At 42.9% G+C, this 21,614-nt stretch overlaps 1 protein-coding gene across 1 annotated transcript in view; it reads right to left on the reverse strand.

Moving 5' to 3' along the window:
* Positions 1 to 1,134: 1,134 nt before the first annotated feature.
* The window catches only part of sacs (sacsin molecular chaperone), a 31,946-nt gene continuing 11,466 nt past the window's right edge, over positions 1,135 to 21,614 (reverse strand). Inside the window, exons 8-11 of the mRNA XM_036149554.1 lie at positions 18,685 to 20,170; positions 17,497 to 17,588; positions 16,313 to 16,339; positions 1,135 to 15,686 (exon numbers count right to left, since the gene is read on the reverse strand). Coding sequence (XP_036005447.1) covers positions 4,135 to 15,686; positions 16,313 to 16,339; positions 17,497 to 17,588; positions 18,685 to 20,170 — 13,157 coding nt within the window. The 3' untranslated portion in view covers positions 1,135 to 4,134. The remainder of the gene's footprint in view (positions 15,687 to 16,312; positions 16,340 to 17,496; positions 17,589 to 18,684; positions 20,171 to 21,614) is intronic.

A 21,614-nucleotide genomic window follows, 5' to 3' on the forward strand; every position in this document is an offset into this window, starting at 1 on the left:
TTGTTGTTGTTGTCATTGGCGTAATTAATCTGTGTTCTCTTTTCTGAAGAGTGTTTTTTTTTCCTGTTTTGGATCCAATGACTCTTACTTTCTGCTCTGCTTTTGATTCAGTGGCAAACAAAGGCAGAGCAGAAATGTGATCCGTCAGTCTTGGTTTCGTTCACTGGTGCCCTCTGCTGGAGAAGATCTGCAGGTGCACAAAAGGGCTTCTCCTTGAGGAACCTGCTTGATTCTGAACGTCTTTAGGCTAATGTGTGTACTACTCAGACATCCAGTTAAGACCGAAATTATTCTTACCCTCGACAAATTAGGATTTAAAATTATTCAACCAAGAGGTTTGTTTCTGATTGGAAATGAGACACACATCTGTCAAGACATAAGACAACACAGGAGTATCAGTTTGAAAGCAAAAAAAAAAACAAAAAAAAAAAACAAACAAAAAAAAACAATACGACTAGCATTTCATAAAAATTGTGTACATCCATCTCAACAATCAACAGGGAAGGAAAAGTGGGATTACAGCAGTTAAACCCTTTTCATAATTGCTGGGCACGTTACTGCATCGTTCTATTGATATTTTGATGATTTATCTTCGGTGGTGAGGTTAGAAGGCCTGCTTACCCTAATCTCCAGCTCCTTACACAAATTCTTCATAAGATTCAGGTCTGGACTCCAAAACATTCATATTATTTCCAGTCAGAATAAACATCTTGGTAAAATTAAAAGAAAACTTCATCATTTGCTTTAAGACTCTATACGTTAGTCTATCATCAGTTGCAGTCTAACTCTGACGACGTGCGTCTGATTATATAAATCTTTTATTTATGATTCAAATCACCAAGATGACAAATGAACCTTGCCCTGCACAGGCAATGATTAAACAGCATTTTCAGTCACCCCCCCTCCCCTCGTAGTTTCTGAAGGTCTTTAAAATATTTTATTTTGATTTTGGCTGCTTTTCAAAATCATTTTTGGTCCATTAGCTGACCATTTTCTAGCAGAGACTGATGCTAAAAAGTCGCTAAACTCTACTCTATGAATTACTCAGGCGTGATGAGATTCCTAAACTGAGCCAAATACAATTAAAAAAAATGCGTTAACAGAATGTTGCAGTGAGGAGACAGGAATCCGAAGCTTGGTTGATTTTTTATTATTTAAAAAAACTGGCCAGAGGCCTGATCTTCTGCAGCCTTGTGAGGCCGCGGATGACAGAAGCATCAGATGACACTCAGATCTTTAAGCAAGATTGTTCTCTTATCAAGTGCTTTAAAGTGCCCAACAGTCTTGCAAGGTAATAACAAAAATACACAACTTATCAGCATGTTATTTCACTGAAGCACAGCATCTATATCCAGATTTCCATCAATGTCTAAAAACAGCAGAATTTAAGCAGAATGTCTTCCTTTTTATGGAGACTGTAACAGACATCAAAGCAAATAACCAAACATAAAATAGACTCTTAAGTCCTTTGTTTCTAGAGGCCTATCACATAAGGTCAAAATTATCTTTTTTAAACAAAATTATGAAAAATAGAGGAGATACTATCTTAACAAACAAAAAGTAACATTTTGGAAACACCGATAGGAATTCCACAGCTGAAAACTTGATCATGCTTTCATTTCCTGTCTTAGGTCTTTGCTGTGTTTTTTTTTTTTTTTGTATAGCTACAAGATTCTGTTGATCTGCTGTAGATAAGTTTATTGCACTTTTTACGCCTCTACATTTTCATATTTTGTTACGTTACAGCCACAAACCTTTTTGCATTTTATTGTGAGTTGATGTGATAGACCAACAGTGCATTAAAACAATCTGAAAGGTGTGGCTTGCACGTGTAGACAGACCCCTTGACTCTGAATACCCTAAATAAAATAATCCACTCAGCTGCCTTCCTGTTTGAAACTATCAGGAAGATGTCCCATTTAAAGTCTGCCTCAAGCCAAAACACGGAACAGAACAAATATTTGTTAGAAGGTCCTCTGGCCGGATGAGACCAAAATTTTATTTTGGATCTACATGCAAAAAGTAGCACAAAACTACCTTCCTAAGTAGCCTGGGCACACCATCCACATTATAAATCGTTTTGGTGACAGCATCATGCTATGGAGATGTTTTTTTCTTCAACAAGGATACTGGAAAGACGGATGAAACTAAATACAGGACAACTCTGGAAGAAAACCTGTTGGAGGCTACAAAAACACTGGTGATGATGAGGTGAAGGTTTACGTTCCAGCAGGGCGGCGACCCTGAGCGTAAAGCCTGACTGGTTTAAGGTCAATAAATCTTCGTCTGTTAGAAGGCCGACTGAAACACCTGAATCCATCACTGGCAAGACTTGAACACTCATGTTCCCTCTCCACCCAAAATGGATGAGCTTTTAGTTACTATGTGCAAGGCTGGTGGAGGCATGCCCCAAAACTTCCCACTGTAACGAAGAAAAGGCCGTTCCACAAAATGTTGACTATAGGAGCGGTTAATACATATGCACAGCCCACGTTTGGGTTACATTTCACAAAAACTTTGAAAACCATACAGATTTTCCACCCAATTTACAATTATATTTATAACATAGAAAAGTTTCTGGTAGGAACTTAAAAAATTGACATACTTTTTAGCACTTTTTGCACTGTACTGCAGCTTTTTCTAGACCTTAGCACTTTGTGTTTTATGTTTCGCTTCCTCACGTTCCCTTGTTTATTAAGCAGTTCACATTATACTGTCAGCAGTCAGTCCCTGTACACTTCAGGAACAAGGACTAAACAAAAAATGAGTCCATCAAGATCAAAGAAAGCTTTGCAAGTCCTTCAGAAAGGTCAGGGGGAAATTTGATCAAGAAGAAAAGCAGTCTGGCAGCTTGGAAGCAAAATCTCAAGAAATTAGAGGGACCTTAAAGTGTCTCTACAATACTTTCAATATTAAGTAAAATATGCCTCATCCTAATAGAGGAACCCACATTTATTTTAGGGGGAATGGATTAGGCCTCACTGTGGCACAGTGCATATTAGTATGTTTGCTACTCAAGGGTCATTCAATGAGATGATCTCACTGAAGTCGCCTGAAGTTTGAGATGAAATAAGACAACAGATGACAAGAAGCACGTTTTAGGTCATATTTCATTGCAAATGACTTACAAAGTAAGTGAGGTCAGTATGAGCATATTTGTCAAATCAAACTCAAAACCAGATTGGTGGAGCAGTAAATACACACAAGCACAGCAAACTGATGCTGTAATGTTAAAACAGAACAGTTCTCGTCAGAAAAAATATACGGACATGGTTGTGAATCAGCAAATGTTACATGATGCATTTGGGCCCACATCATAACACCTAATTTATATGGCTCTTTGACACAGCATTAAAGTGTTCAGATGTTTGAACGCCAACTTGGAAAAGAAGTACTTGAAGTTCACATGATGCAAAACAGTTTAGTAATTACAAAACAAAAGAAAAACACGGTTACTGTTTAAATGAATATAAAGTGTTTCTTTTCACAGTTGGATTCTCTCAAGTTCCCCAGAGCACTGACGCTACGTGAGTCAAAATGCAGGTGAGTTTCAAAAAGGTGCTTAGTCCAAAAAACAAGTTATTGGCTATGTTACAGGAAATGTACAGCTTTCGAAGAAATGATATGAAAACAACCTGGAAAGTACAAAAAATAGAACATTTACAAACATGACAGTATTTTCGGAACTTGGGGATCTTTCGAAAGAAGGGCACGCTGAGCGAGAGCAGTCTTTGTTATTAACAGGGCAAATATGCTTTCTGATAAGCGCAACCTTTAAGAACACTCGTTTTCTGTAGCAAGAAAATATATTCTTTTGTTTTTATAAAAGATAAAGTAAAAAAGCTGCATTTTTTTAAATCTAACACAGAGCAAATATAGTCAGTGTGGGGACTTTGGTAAACGAAACATATTGCTGAGGCATACCTATGTACAGCCTATGCACATTTATGGGCCAACAGGTTATGGGAGCCATGTATTTATTTACTGTGCATGAGCCACTGCCCCTCTTTCACTGATAGAAACTGCATATGTAGCAGAAGCTGCCAGCGGATTCTTTATGATCTCTTTTGCATACGGTCATACGAGCTCTTGGGTCCACTGAGAATATATGGAGACTCTTATTGAGCAGTGGCATCATATTTTTTGCTGCACAAATGTTTCAAGCTTTATGATAATCCTCGCGGTACATTCCATCACCCTCATCGCCACCTCAGATGTGAATCTGTCATTGGGGATCTGTGGGAACGGCAGGAGGTCGGGGTAGCGGGTTCTCAGGCTGTCCACGCCATATCCCTCCAGGATCTGAACGTCGCTTGCGAGGCCTTTCAAATGGGAGCTGTACTCCTCCACTTTCTGAGCGAGAGCAGTTGGCTTAACATCTTTGTCAGACTTCCCTCTGACTGCATAGTCAGCAGCTATCAGGGCCAGCTTTGTGGCCAGGTAGCACTTGAAACAAACCCACTCATTGGCATTTTTATGGAGATCATTGCGAGCAGCGGAGTAGTTGGCTCTGGCTTGCCTTAGCCACCTGCGGGCCTCCATAGGGTTTCCAACTGTCTTGAAGGTTGGGGGTACAAAGAAACGGTGGGACTGTGAGGACCCTGCATAGTTGGTGTAATGTTCCCTGAACTGTTGTCTTTCTGACTTGTGGCTGGTTGCCTCCTGGTTCCACGATGAGTAAAACCTTTGAAATGAGAACTTCTCTGATTGGAAGCGGGTCGATGATGTGGAGAAGGTTCTCCTGGAAGTTCGGTCTGCATTTTGGTGATCAGCCACAGACTGTTTCTCCATCCGGTTGATCTCGTTTTGCAGATGCTTGAACACTTCTGTGGCAATATCCAGATTATCAGCATTTTTATCTGGATGCCACTTGAGATACAGTCGACGGATTATCTTTTTTCTCTCCGTCTCTGGAAGCTTCCAGGCCTGTTCGACGACAGAGGTAACCTCTTTCAGAATCTCGGGTAATGCATGAAGCTTAATCTTTTTGGGAGACTGTTTCTGAGGAGGCGGTCTGAGGTTTTCTTTCCCAGAAAAAAGAGGAGGCATCATTCGTAGGCCAGAGGATCGACTCTCTGGACTGGTAGGGGTCTGTGGCGTATTAGCATCTCGGACATTGGTGCTTTCGTCTTGTCTTGAAAACTTGTACAAGTCAAGGGAACTGACTATTTTGTACTCACTGTAGCCAATATCAATCTGGAAGCATTTTCCAAGGAAACCTGTGTTTTCTTCCTCGTCTCTTTCTACTTCTTGAACGATGATGGCATACGTATAGGTGGGCTGATAGGCTCCATATATGTCCCCACCTTCAGAGTCAACAAGGTAGCCCACATATTCCCCTGGATAGAATACATTCATCGGGTCCATGAGCAGTGTGTGGTGTATCTCAGCAGGTATTGGGGTTCCAGGAAGGGGTAGCTCAAGTTTTGAGGGCTCTGTTGAGTCATACTTGACACCGAGATTGTCCAGTTTCTCTGTGATTCTATAGATGTCATTGCAGCCCAGCATGGCAATCAGATAGGATGTGTCAGAGATCAAGTTGTCTGTCGCAGACTTCAGTGTCATAGCTAGTGCCAGAAGAAAGTTGATGTCTTTACTGTCCGAGTGCTGGATGTACAGATGAATCACAGATGTCCCATACCTCTTCAAGAAAGCAAGTGTTTCGCTGCGACTGTGTGGGATGGGACTGAATCCTTTGACTCGTAATGTTGTCTGCAGTTTTTCAAAACAGGACACTTTCAGTCCATCACAAAGCGCTTTGCATAGGCGTATGGCTTTTTCTTCATTCACAAGGTATGCATTATCATTCTCATGCTTCATTATCCTGATCAGACCAGTGATGAACTGCTCTGAGGACAGCAAAAGCTGAAGTCGACCTTGCAGGGAGCAAAGTGCTCCAAACTGACACATTTTTGGAGAATCCTCGTCGAGCTGTTCCTCCAGAATGCTGCTCAATAGTCTCGGTCTTAGTTTCTGTGGCAGTAGCATGATAAGCTTTGTATGGAAAGCATGGTCTTTCCCCAGATAACACTGACTCATGTCCACAAGCATCTGAACCCCGACATTACCCTGAATTCTGCTTTTGTAGTGTGGGGCATCATCAAACACTAGGGTATTGGATTTTGCGAGTCTCCCATCATGGCTCGGCAGATAAAATATCAAATCTCTGAGACTCTCGAGATCTTTGCGGATTTCCACCGGATCATTGTGAAGAGACTTGAACAATCCCGAGACTACCCTTTTCACAGTTCTCATTTCGTTTGGGTCGAGCTGCTTTCCTTCTGAACTCCTGTAAATTCTCCACAGCACCTCAACATATTGTTTAGTTGATACAACATCCTCGGTGCCAAGGAGCTTGAACAGCTGATGAAAGGTGCCGAGTTCCAAAGGTAATTTAAACAAGTAGGGCTTGAAGTCAGATTCGTTGTCTAAATTGATGACCACTTCCTCAGGTTTCAGTAATTTCCAGCCATCTTCAACCATGACGAAGGTCACCCCACGGAGCAGGTAACGGAAATCTCGTTTGTCTGCACTGAGGAATTCATATGTGGACTTCAAAACTTTGTTCCTCGTTTTCACCATTTCTTCATCTGGGTTGGATATGTTACAGATGTTTTTGCAGTTGCATATGACTTTCTCCAGAGGTGGGTCCAGGTTGACACCCAACATGTTCAGCACTTGGTCAAGCTGCTCCTGCCCACTGAGAGCACTCTCATCCTGTTCCTTTATGCAGGAAGGCGTAGCTTTCTCGGGAAGGATTGGGCAGGATGTCCAAAGCAAGTGTATAATATCTGTTTGTTTGAACTTTGGGTTTACTTGAGACCCACTGAAACGAATCAGGGGAAGGGCGCCACTCATCTCTTGATACTGAGTATGAAGCTTGATGAGTTCTTTGGGAGCTCTTTCAGGGCACAGAAAGGGTATCATTGACAGCTCCTTTAGAAAGGCACCCTGAAAGAGGTCTGTCCTTTCATTAAAGATATGGTTCAAAAGTACATCAACAACGGTTTGCACTTTCTCTTTGGTCCAGCTTTCAGTTTGGGATTTGATGCTGACCTCTTTTGCAAACTGGAGAACTTGTTGCTGTGAGACCTCATGTTTCAAACCAATATTTCTCAGGAAGGTTATCCATGAAGTCAACGACAGTGCACCGTTCTTAGGTTTTGTCACTTGCTCTACTTTCTTAAAAAAGTCGCTTGGTATGAAAGACTTTGCAGGTAACATGACTTCAAACACCTTCACGGTCTGATCATAGAAAAATTTGGCTTGTCTGAGTCTGTTTGAGTTGTCGTGAATGAACAACAGCCCTTCTAATTTCTCATAAAGTTGATCCTTTGTTTTGCAACCTTCTTCCATTGACATAAGTCTCTCCTTCATATAGACCATGTGTTCAACTTTGGCATCATAGGAGAGACTGTCAAACTTTGGCAGGAGATGTAGAAGGTAAATTTCAAGGTCGTCGATTGACATGCAGCCAAGGAAGACATAGAGCTCTTTAAGTTGTGGATTGTCTGCCAGAAAGGCAAATGATGGCGTTTGAGCCCATCTGTCTATGTCTATACTTGGAATGTTTTTTTCAAGGACATAGGTTGCGCCATAGTTTGCAATACTGATGTATCTCCCACTAACTGACTTAAAACACGGGAGCAGTTTCAGGCTCTGTGCATCTTGTAGAGAAAGGTTGGGGAGGTTGCAGTTAAAATACAACAGAAGAGCCTCAAAGTCCTTGTCAGTCAGGTTTGCCATTTTGAATGCAGATGTCTGAATCATGTACTCCAGAGCTTTTAGAATACTTGATGGATTTTCAATGTTGGCTGTGTGCTGTGCCAGAAAAGGCATGATTTGATTCTCCTTGACGCAGATTTTGTTCACTGCAAGCTGGATACATCCTGCTTTCATTAGAGTGTGAAAGACTTTGTCATTTTGGCCCTGTGGAAATATGGCAACGTTCATCAGGCTTAGAGGTAGGAGTGCATCATGATCTGGGACGACAAGCTTTTCTCTAGCCATGAATTTGATTCCGGGGAGCAAAGCCCAGTCTTTCAGAATTTCGAGCACTGTTTCAAAGCTGGGTTTGATGTCCATCTGATCTTCCTTAACAGCTACATTCTCACTAATGAAGCTCCACACGTTCTTTAGCCAGGACTCACTTGGAAGGGTATCTTTCCATTTTACAGGGATCTTTGTTCGATACTCTCTTGGTAGAACGGACCCCAGCAGGTCACTAAAGCTGCTGATGTCAAAGGGTTTTGCAACTCCTGCTTTCAATAGGATGTTGCTGTACTTCATGTACAATGTATTCATAAACATATCTTTCCTAGACGGCACGAGTTCATGGTGAGTTGTCAGAAACTTTGGCCTCTTAGAGTCAAACACCTGAAGCGTATTGTCCATTGTTATCAGCAGAGGCAAGCCGTCAATTTTGAACTCATCCACTTCTATGTCTTTGAAACAGTAGTCCACTAGGAGCTTCAGGTTATGAACCAGCTTGAAGGTAGACTGTGGAAGGCGACAGGGGAGTTTTCCAATATGGCAGGATGTGTCAGGCGATAAGAAGGTGTGCAAAAAGTGACGGACATCACTTGGTGTTACATAGGTGACCAGAATGCCTGCATCCTCCAGGCAGAGGTAGAGGTTTGCTGTTTCGTCGCAGCTGTGAACCAGGTTGAAACCGATGTCGAGAAGCAGGGTTTTCAGCCTGTAGACATTTTCAGCCACAGACTTCCTTGACGTTAAGTTGTACTCTGTGTTTTTTAGGTGTTGAAGCTCGTCTTGAAGCAGATTGTCAAAGAAGGCTCTGCCTTTGTTTGCAGTGGATGTATTCACCCATGAGATGTAAATGATAGAGTGCATTTCCGAATTGTCCATCTGGGCCGCTCTCACGACAGGAAGCAAGCGTTTTAGATCAGCATGGATGCAGTTGTATACCGCTTTAACCAAGCAGTACCAGTCTGGCTGAATGTCAAGTCTGTTGGCTGGGAAGAAAAAGAGGTATTTCCGCAGTGTGTCTTTGACAACATGGAGAGGTGTTCCTTGTAGTATAGTCATGGTGGGATCAGGACCCGGAAAGTATCGACGCTTCAGCTGAATTAGCAGTTCAACATATGCAGGGGCTATTAGGGTTGTCATCAAGTTGTTATTCCAGTCACTCCTTACCCCTACTCCATTGTCATCTCTCCATAGGTTTCTTCTTGCTGAGTCCAGGGCAAAATGTCCGTTGACATGAAAAGGCAAGCCAGTCTCCAGTGAAAGGGGCAAGAAGCAGAAGGCTCTGTGTGGCTTTTTGTAGTTGTGGGTTACACATGCTGCCACACCTCCACGTGGAAACAGAGTTATGTCTTCGTTCTTGTGTGCTGAAACCACACTTTTGGAGACATTTTCAATGTCTGGGAAGCCAGATCTGTTGCAGATCATCCATGAGGTCATATTTCCCTCAGTGTCCTCTATATCCATTGAGTAGGTTATCTGTTGGACTGGAATAGCAGCGAGCTGTTTCTTTTTGGTGACGCTGTCGATGACAGAGGCATGAAATTGTTTGCGTTTCAGTCTATCGCCGTCTGTTATTTTGGCTGTGACAGAATAGAGGACCTTTAGCTCACCAGATGCATGATCTACTTCACAAACTGATATTTTCTCCATGTGGTTGAGAAACATAAGGAGCTCTGCGCCATCGGTTTTCAGCTTCTCTAGGAGGTTTTGTACCATTCTGTCAGATGCAGGAACAGAACTGATCTCTGACGTCTTTGCCATCTCTGTGGATCGGATAGGGAATCTGAACATCGTGCTCCGTTCTAACTTGAAATGAGCTCCCAAATACAGATTCAGAACATCTGAAAACTGTGATCTGAAGTCAGAGTCCAAGTCTCTGAACATCCTTCCAGGACTTACAGATGTAGCTCCCGGTGCATACTGTGCATGTGGATCAAAGATGCAGAGTATGTCATTGTTAGAGATAAAAGAAGGGCAGTCAGTTATGTGATAGACAGAGTTGAAGCCAATACCATATTGACCAGTTTTGCCTGGATTGGCCTCTTTTGTTCCTCTTCCAAGGTTCTGAATACCTCGCACATCATCCTCGGTGAATGGTTGATTGTTGTATACGCAGAGGGCAGGGCCTTGCATTGGGATCCATTTATCATCAAATATTCTGTCAGTGGGGTGCGTCCTTGGATCAAATACAAAATAGATTTCTGTGGCTTTGGCGTCATCTGCATTTTGAAGCAGCTCTTTCAGCATTTCCTTCTCTGATGGATAGGCATTGAGAATGCTTTTAATCCTGCTTGTGAGTTTTTCTTTCTGTCCAAACTCGCTGCCAAGCGGATTGAAGCAGACATTTGAGGCATATCTCTCCAGTGCTTTGTGGCGTTTTGGGATTGCTCCAAGTTTGACTGCAACCTCTCGTGGAATGTCAGCGTGACAGTATTTCACAGAAGAATCTCTGACTTTTATCCAAGGGCAGTCATTGTAACATAGTGATTTTGATGGTTGCAGCGTTAGATTGCAGTCTGGTAACAGAATCCCACCGTGATTCGCTTGGCAAAACTCCTGGTTTTTGTCTCGAATTAAGCTCCAGATTCCTTCGCTAATGATTCTGCGACACAACTGGAAGTTTTCCTCTGTCAGTGTCCTTCGTCCACACTCTTGTCTCACTGTTTCAAGAACAGCAGAGAAATTGTCAACGGTGAAGCTGGGCTGCACACCGACATTTTCGAAGAGCTCTCGACAGCTGTTTCTGTATTTGTTTGGGAGCTGATAGAGATGGGGAGCTGCATCAAAATTCAAGTGAAATGCAACTTTGGAAGGACTGACATATGTGTTCTCCACCAAAATGGAGTTAAATGCTTTCAGTTCATCACTTATTTGATCTTTTACATTTTCATCCTGTAGCATTTCCTCATGAAGATATTTGTAACAAGCATTTGTTATATTTTCCTGATACAAAGTGACGCCATCAAACGACTGAGAAAGTTCCTTTAGTTGACTGATGACCAGCTCAACCGGGGGCTTCCTTATTAGACCGAGGCCATCTTTCACAGCCAACGACATTGCACCACAACCTTTGAAGGATGGTGAATTCTCGTTTAGAATTGGCTTCATCAGACACACTGTGTCCTGATGTTCTGTCGTGTAGAGTTCTCTAGGAGAGAACATTGTGGTTGGGGAAAAGCTGTTCCCATGCCATGGTAAAGAGAATCCTGCAGGTCTTGTCAGAAATGGAAGGAACTTGATGTCTTGTAAGTTCTCCAAGTACCCAATTGCTCCTGGATCTCTCATCCTCAGTTTCTCGTCTATGAGACTTAGCAGTATACTGCTACGAAAGCAGGCAGCTGTGTGATCGTTTTCGTTAAGATCAATGACAGAGTGAGCACGCTCAGTGAGGTCCTCCCAACACAGGTCATCTTTTACCATGCCCAGTTGCACCAGCTTGACTAAACAGACTGGATTTACATAGTCTTTGGAAGTACCTTCCGGAAATCTTCCATCCTCAGCACTGTAGAGCTTAGCAACTCTTCCCTCTGGATGGATGAGTTTGGAGGGTAGAACTAGTTCCTTCTTGGGGCCAGAGCAAGGTATACAAGGAGTGACTCTAAGAATCGATTCAAAATCTTCTAGTTTCTCGTTTAGGACATAATGCATTAGGGGATCTCGGAGTTCTTTGTCAATTTCTTGAATGTGAGGAAAAAAGACTTCTGAAAAAAACTGCTTCTCTGTCAGGGTGTTTTCCATTAACTTGCCTCTACATCCAGCATCATCAAATCCTTCCTTCACCCAGTCAGGAAGCTCAACAGCACAGAGGTTTTGTGAGCCACTCTTCCTGAGGTATTTCAGAAATATCTTGAAAGCAGCAGGGCCAATATCCAGCCTACAGAGTAAGGCGTCATCAAGGAATCGGACGTATTTGATTGACACCCACGTTTTTCCATCTGAAAAAACCTTGGCCTGTTCACTGTCCCCTCCTTTGGCTATTTCTTGGTAAATGCCCTGGCTGATCAGCACGAAGTCATCATGTACCTGACTCGGATCCGGCCATGCTGCATAGTAGCTGTACTCAAGCAGTTCTCCACTTTCAGCCAGCGAACGCAGCATTGCGAGCGCTGCCAGGTAGGCCTGAACAATGACGTGCCTCATGAACACGGAGTTCCACTGTCCTTTGGTGTCGGTCTTCCAGATCTCTTTGCGGTTGGAAGTGACAGCAAAGCAGCCATTGATGTGAACTGGCAGGCCTGTTTTGATTCTGAGAGGTAAGTAACAAAACACCTCTCCGATTGGTGTAGCATTTGTTTTCACAGTCCATTTGCGGTTCTCTTCCTCCGATAGAAGAACAGCAACCCCTCCACAAGGCACCAGTCCAAGTCTCTTTCCACTATCACTCAGGGAAAACTTCAGGGCTTCACTCACATCCATGCATGAACAGATGAGCCAGTTCGTGACCTCGACTGCTTTTTGGGGCATTTCGTCTGTCAGTCTCCGTGTCTGGACACCTTTAGCAGCCATCTCAAAGTACTGGTTGGGATCTTCCTCTGGACCCCGGAACAGCGGTGAGTGAAGGTCCACAATGCGTTTGAAGACATTGTGAAACTCCTCCACCACAACACGAATGATGCAGCCAGACTTAGGAACATCGGCAGGAACCCTGTTGGTGCTTGCTACTTTCTTCATCACCTTTGCTGCAGATTTTAGGATGCTCAAGGGTCCGTACGAGGCTTTGCTTGACCAGACGCTTTTGTTGATGGCCACTACATCTTGTGCTGCTGCTGGGTTCGGTTCCTCAAATTTCAGGTATTTCAAGACCATACATCCAACATGCTGCGTGAACAGAATGAACCTATGGCCACATATGCTGAACTCATCAACCAGGGAATAGATATCTGTGGTGTTGTAGTACAGACTACTGATTTCACTGGTCGAGGCCTCCTGCTCGGTTCTGAATGGGAGTCTGAAAAGAGTACCACTGTATTTGTATGGCGAGTCTTGAGCTAAAGGCAGCTGGCAGTTGAAAACGTTAATGAAAGGTTTGAACTGATTGGGAAATTTTCTCAGCCTCTTTTGCTGTTTGCTCCAATTGATTTTTATCCCTGGGTTGGACCTGTCTCGGATGTGTTTGCTGATGTGATTGATATTTGGATCAAACATGATCATGAACTCCCTGCTCATTATGATGGGGATGTCAGTGATGTGATAGACTGAGTTAAAACCCAAGCCAAACTTGCCAACTTTGTCCGCTTCGCATCTCTTCACTGACCCGCCGAGCCGCGTGATGTTCAGGAAGTCTGTGTCTGTGAATACAGCGTTATTGAAAGACCACAGAGAGGGCCCGTGGCAAATGATCATGCCAGGGTCGAGCAGATTTTCCCGGATGTCGTTGTTTTTCCTCATGTCGATGAGAAAACTGCACTCTGTTGCGCTGGCATCATCAGCATTCTGGAGGAGCTCCTTAAAAATATCAGCTACAGATGGATATTCCTCCAAGATATTTTTTATTCTCACTGTTAGAGGTTCTTGCTGGCCGGATTGCTCAAATCCCAGATTCTCTGGGTTGATCAACCTTGTGCTCAGACACGGGACTTTCAACCATTCAGCAGTTTTCATCGGGATGTCATCATGGACCAATATAATTGGTTCTGAGGCATCTTCGAGCAAGTCATTTAAGTCGTCCACCTTGATGTCACAGTAGGTGCATTCGTGAATGGGTTTCATGGCTAATTTGCTTGAGTTCTTGTAGCAAAGAATGGGCAGGTGCATATTAGTGTCCACTGGGATCTGATTGTTGTACAGCCATCTAAGGATGTTGATCAACAGCAAAATATTGTGTTTACTTTCCTCCTTGCTTATCTCTTCGTCACATCTTTTTCGGATTGTGGCGATCACGTCAAACACATGGCTTGGGACGACCTCTTCAACCGAGCCACAAAACTTGAAGAGTTTGTGAAATTTTCTCATTGTTTTTGGCAGAGAGTAGAGGTAAGGCTGCAGGTCGAGATCGGGGAGCGGTTTTAAGACGGTTTGGCCGGGTGATGAGAACGTCTTTCCAGTCCACACCCAATCAAAAGGCAAGGATTTCATCGCTTCTCTCGCGTCCTCAAGATGAGCTTGCATAAATCCGTAAATCTCAAACAGGATCTGCTGAAATTGGTACCAGTCCTCTGTAGTGAATGCTTGGGATTTATGCCAGTCGTTCACAGCTTTCAAGTGCTGCAAAACCTGATCCACCTGTGGCTCTATAGTGAGTTTCAGCGCCTTCTTCAAACCTGCAGAGGTGTGTTCAACCAGTGCTACTGAAGATCCCACTAGCACTGCGTGGGATAATTCACACATCTCAGACAAAGAGCAGATATTAAGAGCATCTCCAACCCAAGCAAGGGATTTTGGGTATGTTAGAGGTCTTTCCTTACAGACAGGTACCCATTTCAGCTGTAGCAGTGCTGCCTGGATATCTGCTGATTTGATCAACTTGGTTTGTTTATTAAGAATTTGCAGGAGTGTTTTTGCCTTTTTGATTATTAGGTCCCATTCAGGCTCCTCGCTGCTTTGCAGCTCCTCTATCTTTTTTGCCACTTTGAGGACGTCTTTCTCACTGACCTGCACCTCATTTCTGAGCCCCAGTTGTCGAAGTGAATGGAGAATATCAGGAGATGTTGTAAACATAGTCGTGGGAAACCGTGTTTTCTCTTCCTTGTAGAACAAATGCTGTAAAATCTCTAGTTCAGGGTCAAAAATATCTGAGGCTTTTACCGACCTTCCACAGGGCAACTCAATAAATTTAAGAGCAGACAGCCATCCGATCACAGAGGAGTTTTCGTTCTTTAAAAACCCCAGATGTTTAAGAGCCCAGAGCATGATCTGGGTAGTTTCATCCTTTGAGTAGAACCCTTTGTCGATGTCCTGAATAATCATCTTCAGACATTCTGTTGTTTTAACTTGTTCCACGTTGAGCATCTTGATGAGACGGATCGATTCCTCATCATGGCAAGCCACAAGGTTCTCTGACAGCTTCACATCTGGTGGATACTTGGCTCTGTGATGTAAGGCTTTTGCGCCTCTCATTGATGTAAACGCTGAGGTACCTTCAGCAGAGGCTCCCGCTTTTTCAAAGATAGCGAGATCAAGTAATGTATGTTTCTCCTTTTCCGTGATGTCGGACAGTCCCGCAAGAAATTTTCTGAGCGTGATTTTCTCCTCCGCTGAGAAAGCTGAGACTTGGCTAGACAACCGCTGTGTTGGTAGTCTGTGTAGGACTTGCAAAAACATACCAGGAGAGCACGGGTGGATGTAGCACTTAAGCTGAGGGTGCTGCAAACACGAGTCCAGCTTTTTTATGACCACACCACCAAGCTTTTCCAGAATGTCGAGGAGGCTTTCAGAAACGGGTGCCTCTTCATCATCCACGTGAATTATGGGCGAAGGGGTTTTGAGACGCAGAAGCTTAGCTGTGCTCATGCTTTCCTCAAGGGGCATAAGCGGGATCAAAGGCATGTCTTCAAATGTGTTTAAGTCCTCAGAAAAATCCATATAGAGATGCTTCCACACCATTTTTAACCAGGAAACTGTGGGATGCTTGAGCTCCTTGTTTCCAGGTTCCCACTCTACACTGAAGTCTCTTGTTGGCCAAGCTGTGGAGAGGATCTCCTTGATGAGTCGAGCTGATCGTTCCGGATTCAACACTTGTAGCTGAGTACAGGGTCTTCCTGTTAAAATGAAACACAACAGAGTATTCAGTCTCAGATATTACTTTAGACAAGGCTCATTATTAAAAAGGTTTTTAAGTTAGGTTTAATGTTCATGTGCAAAGACGCACAAATTTTAGCCACTGGCCAAATTGAACACTGAATCAAAATATGATCCTGTTTTTCTACATTTAATGACATATTTTTAAGAACACAATCAACTGTTTATTTTCTAAAAATGAGCAATGCTTGTCAAATAGATTAACAATACAAGAAAAAAAATAATTTTAATTAAAAAATGTGCATATAAACACACGTGAGCCATGCAAACAAGCGTTCACAATTCTCCTCAAATCAGTCTCCCGTTATTCTTGAGGGACAGTCTTGTGTCCTAAAATGCAGGCAGCAGATAGCTCAAACAGACTTCTAACATGCAATGCTGATTTTAACATGAAAGAATACAGGAACCCTCCACATAGTGGGCCAACCTGATAATAGAAAACGTTTAGTCTCTAGATTAAAAAAAAAAGTGGAAAGAATCGAAATATGTGAGTTGTTTATTTTACTCATCACATCTGTGAGTCTGCAGCCACACATTAGTTTTGGTTAATGATGAAAAGATATTTGCCAGACTTTGCAATACCTACCTGAACACCCCCAATGAAACTGTTGCACTGGAATTTAATAAATGACAAATTAATGGAAGATGAACATATCTCTGTCTCACTGGAAGAAAAAGTATCTTCGAGATATGTGAATTACTTGTGCAGGATTAGACAGCAGAGAGATAATGCTGAAGAGTCACACAACATAAACAACAATAATAAACCTATTTAAAATAAAGCACCAAGGATAAATAGGTGAAATGCTAAGTCTGCTCCAAATGTTGCCTTTATGTTCCAATATTATCTGTATATATTATTTTGGAGCTGTAACTCAGTTTATTTATTTAGTTTTTGCCCAGCTCATGTTCTACTTGTCCATATAGTTGAGGAAATAAAGTCATTTGTGAATTGTTATGGTTTATTAATTTCCAGTATCAGATTCTCACTGTACATTAGCCATTATTTAAAAATATCACTGTTACAAAGTTTAAAAAAAATGGTTAAAATCAAATATATTTAAATGGCTTTAATTTCTTTCCCTTCAAACAGAAAAGCAGCAACTATTCCTCCTGCTGGTAAAATAATGTAACGTGTTGATTACAATCAACCATTGTTAATTAGATTATCAGGTATAGCAAAAAATATTTAATAGACACCTGTTTAACATCTACAAACTTTGTTGTTATTTTTAAAGTGCTAATGGTGCAGAACACAATCTTTTTTTTTTGAGGTTCCGTCCTTTAAATACTAACATCAGGAGCATAAAAAACTGATATTAGCTGGTTAATTAGTCTGGCTATATGTTTGGGTAACAAAAGAAAAATGCTTGTTTTTCAACAAGCTATGTGCTACAACAGGTGGGGGAGGGGGAAGCGATCCAGCTGTTTCCTCAACATCTTCTTAAAACTTCAAAGTACCCTGATACCTGAAACTGCTCTATGCCTAATGCTCACTCTCTGCTCCCTCTGTTGTCATCTCCTCCTAACTTATCTGCCAGCAGTTTACCAAATTTAATGTGCAGTTGGCACAGCTGCAGTGTAAGATAAACATGTGCTAATGAACATCAAGGCTATATGTCACACAGTCATCACAAATTGGTCCGAGTAGAGACTGAGTACAACGTGGTGAAGCCACTGTTGGGTTAAGGATGGACGTAGAAAAAGGTATAATATTTACAGTATGTTATATTGATGTCTTGTAAATTTCATTTTGAAATGTTTTATTACCTCTGCTTTTGGCCGCCTTCTTTAAACTGTCCATCACTGAAGGCTTCACCGCTTCCAGTAGGAATCGACGCTCAAGTCCTGGATAGAGAGACCTAAGAATAAAGTAGAGAAAAAGTAGGTAACATAGCGTAAAATCAGCAGGAGTAATTCATTCCACTTTAAAACTTTCAGCTTAAATCTTCGCTGGTTTGTAGGTACATTACACCGATGAACAAATGTAACCATGGTTTCCCATTAAATCAGGTTAAGCTTTTACTGTTTTGTGTCAATTAGGATCATGAAAATTATTTCATTTTTGTTGAACGGCAGAAAAATTATCCACACATACACTACGTTTACTGCCTTCAAATGATTTGGGAAATCCCAGATGGTGATGTGATGGATTGTCATGCTTCTGATGGGTTCCTTCAAAACATTTATTTTAACTGGAGACGTGCCTCAAAGCCATAGGTTTTGACAAAATGTGAAGTATGGAGGTGGCTGTATCATGCTGTGTCTATGATAGACTAGTGATTTTCGCGAAACAGAAGACATCAAGAGGAAACATTATATGAAAGTAATGAAGTAACATGTTAAGAGATCAGACAGGAAGGTAAGGCTTGGGTCAAATGAGCCTAATTAGCTGCCAAACTAGTACCAAAGGGGCTTAAGGACAACAAAGTCAGTATTTTATTGTGGTAATGAAAAAGCTCTGATCTCAGTCATGGAAAAATCTGTAAGCAAATCTGAAAAGATGTGTTTAATAGCAGTTCTATGAAATACTAAGCAGATGTATATCAACTTCAAGTTTAAGAAAGATAAAACACATTTTAATAATTCAGACACTTATAAATGAGAAAATATTTTGGTACTCCAAAACAAACTAAAATGGGAAACTCGTATTTAATGTCTGATAGTAAGAAGAAAAAGGTTGTGTGTCTTTTAATAGTGTATTTTGGTATTTACCATGGATCAGGAGTAAGGTGCAATAAGTGTGAGTCTATAACCATCTGTTAAACATGTCATGGTTTGTGAATCTTGTAAAAAAAAAAAATCATAGAAATAAAGAAAAGCCCAATGAAATGAAAAACACGGGTTAATCTGTGGATAGTAAACTGATATTTTCCTAATTTTTGCCCCTCAGTGACACTGACCCTTTAAAAATATAAAAAAAAATAAATAATTTAAAGTATTATTCTAAAGTTTTACCTGGGGAACGCTTCAGATGCGATGTAAATGGCATCCTTTTCGCTGACAGAAGATGAAAATGATGCAAAGGTCTCATCCTGAAGTGGCAGGAGCTCGAGGCCTATAAGGTCGCTGTAATTGGCGTCGCTGAGCGCAAACTCCAGCAGCAGCAGCTTCTCCTGCGAGGGACCTTTGTGTTTGCACTTCCTGATCGTCTGCCGCAGTAAAGACGGAGTAACCTTCTTCACCTCAGCGGACTCGGCCACGTAGGAAGCCAAGACAAAGTCCACTGCAGCCGGCACCTTTGCTACCTGTATTCCTGAGCTTTGGAGGTAGCCGATGATCGTCTCTGAAATACCGTCGTCTGTGTCCAGCTCTGAGAAGACAGCCTGGTCCACTCCGACCCAGCTCTCACTGAGGGAATAGATGACTTGCTGCTGCAGCAGTTCGTGAAAGAGCGGCTGGAGAATGGGCGTCCAACGCGTCTTCACCTGCTTAGGGTCTGGCCATGCCCCGTAAGTCCCTGTTGGGGACAAAGGAAAGTCTTGGTCCTTTTTCGCCTGCACCCTCCTTATAGCCTCCACTATGAGAGTGAAATAAGCCTTGGGGATGACAGATATTATAAGCAGCTCATTCCACAGGGCGGCTGGGTCCCTCCACTGGTCCACTTCTCGCCACTTGATGCTCCTGCGGTTGTCGGTGAGGCCAAAGAAGCCGCTGACATGCACCGGAAGCCCTGTTTCACTCTCCTCGCCTGGTGGAAGAGGGAGAAAGCAGAAGGCCCGTCCTGAGAAACCGGGCGTGGCGCCTCTGTCCTCCTGGTCTATGACAGTTAGCGGCAAGGCGATGCCAATTGTTGGCATGAACTTCAAGTCGTCGGCCAGAGAGTCCAGCTCCGCGCACATCCCTCTGCCCCCAACGCCGTTGCAAACCAGCCATGTGGTCCTCTGAGTCTCTTTGGATGTTTCATCCTGAGTCTCCATGTGAAGTTGGTACGTGACACACGTGACGACGGAGCTGGGAACCCCGTTGCTGTAGCTGTCCACTGCCTGACACAGCGTCTTCAGGGCATTTGGCTTTTCCAGTTTATCGTCGGGGTTCTCCGCGGCCGTGACCTCAAACAACACTCGCTCCGTACCGTCGCACTCTCGCACGTGCAGCGAGATCTTCTGGACACTCTTCAGGAAGAGGAGCACCGTGTCTGCGTCCGCTTTGAACGATTCAAACAGCTCCAAAACCTTTTCCTTGTTGTAAATGTTGCCACTGAGCTGGGAAGGTCTCACGCGCAGCGGGAAGCGGAACAGGGTCCCTGGAAAGCTGCCGTCCCAGACGGTTTTCTCAGAAATGCCAAAGATCCCCGTGTAAGGTGCGAACTGATCGCTCAGCTCTGTGATCTCCTTAATGTCCGTCTTCAGGTTCCAACACTGCCCCGACTCGTTCACCCCGAAGAGGGTCTGATGGGGGTCCAGCATGGCAATCTGCTCCCCACTGAATATACTGGGAACATCTGAAACACATCAACACACTTAGATAACCATGAAAATTCTTTATCAGTGAGATTTTGGAACTTAATGCAATTGAAATATGTTTAAAAAAAAGGATTTAACTGCGGACATCATTTGCTTTACCAATCTGACAATCTGCTCATGTGAGAGACAAACACAAAGTTTTGCATGGTTGTGAAGCAGAAGGGAAAAGTTACACGGTTTTAATTATCTTCAGAAATCTGAAAAGTGTGGCATGCATTTGTATTCAAAAACCTGACTGAAACACCTTCTGCAGCAATAGGGCTTGGGATCCGCGTTGCATTGTGGGACGTGGCGGCCATGTTGATGGCAACGCAACGTTAAAATACCTCTGACATAACGTTGTTGAACGAAGAGACGTAGAAGTAGAGTTGAGAAAGAATAGATAGAAAAAGTATGTTAAAATCCCGAAAAGGATCTGAAATTTACCGGGACACATTAAATAGAGAAATCAGGGACCGGTATGTTGACAAAATCAGCATTATTATAGAGCGCCGACGACCACTTGTTGCTACTGTTTTGCATATCGGACGTCTTCGGCTACCTAGTTTGTTGTGTGAGCGCCTATACTTCATAAAAGTTCCAAAGCTACAAGTCCTTGGAGTCTCATGTGCAGTTCACGAATGGATGGGTTCAGGAGCGGCAGATTATAAAGCCAGCAAACAGTGGGAACACAGTAACTCGTACAAAGGTAAGCTGTGCTCAGATGGGCTCTGGCACCTGCTAACCGTTAGTGCTAACAACCACTCACGCATGTAATGTACTTTTAACTAGCTGCTATGTGTTTCAAACGTTTAGTTAGTAACGTTAACTGTCAACCCTCCCTAAACCCTCCTGGTTTCTCACGTATTTGAGCCTTTTACCGCTGCCGTTTTAGTATTTATGTGCATGTATGTGGTGTGCGGCTGAAGGAAAGAAACAATGTAGGCTATAAAATAAAACCGTGCATCTTTAACTTATCAGAATGAAAATGCAGGGAACACACTCTCATTGACATCGGGATACTGTGGAAAGTTATGATCGGTCGTCTTAAAGCCGCGATCCAAGCGAGCCGACGACTCTTTGTTATCTCTGACACTTGTTCTCCGTGGTTGCGCCTCCAGGTAGGAAAGCGGTGGAACGTTAACCCATTTTCTATGTTTTTCCCATGGCAATCATGTGTTGCGCTGTTACAGCCCACAACACAGCAACGGTTTACCGTGGTTGAAATGAAGTTAAGGTAAAATTAATCAAATTAAAACACGGGTGAGAGAGGGAGTACAGTATGCGGTAGTCATAGGCAGTAGTCTGAGTAGCGGCGGCGGGGCATTCAATATGGCGGCCACACAAAGTAATACGTCATGACGCCCAAGCCCTATTATAGCGGGAGGTTTTTTTTTTTTTGGCTACGTCTAAACCAGCGTTGCAGTTCTAGAGGCGGACATC

This window comes from Fundulus heteroclitus, chromosome 18 (assembly GCF_011125445.2).
Source record: "Fundulus heteroclitus isolate FHET01 chromosome 18, MU-UCD_Fhet_4.1, whole genome shotgun sequence".
Taxonomy (NCBI): Eukaryota; Metazoa; Chordata; class Actinopteri; order Cyprinodontiformes; family Fundulidae; genus Fundulus; species Fundulus heteroclitus.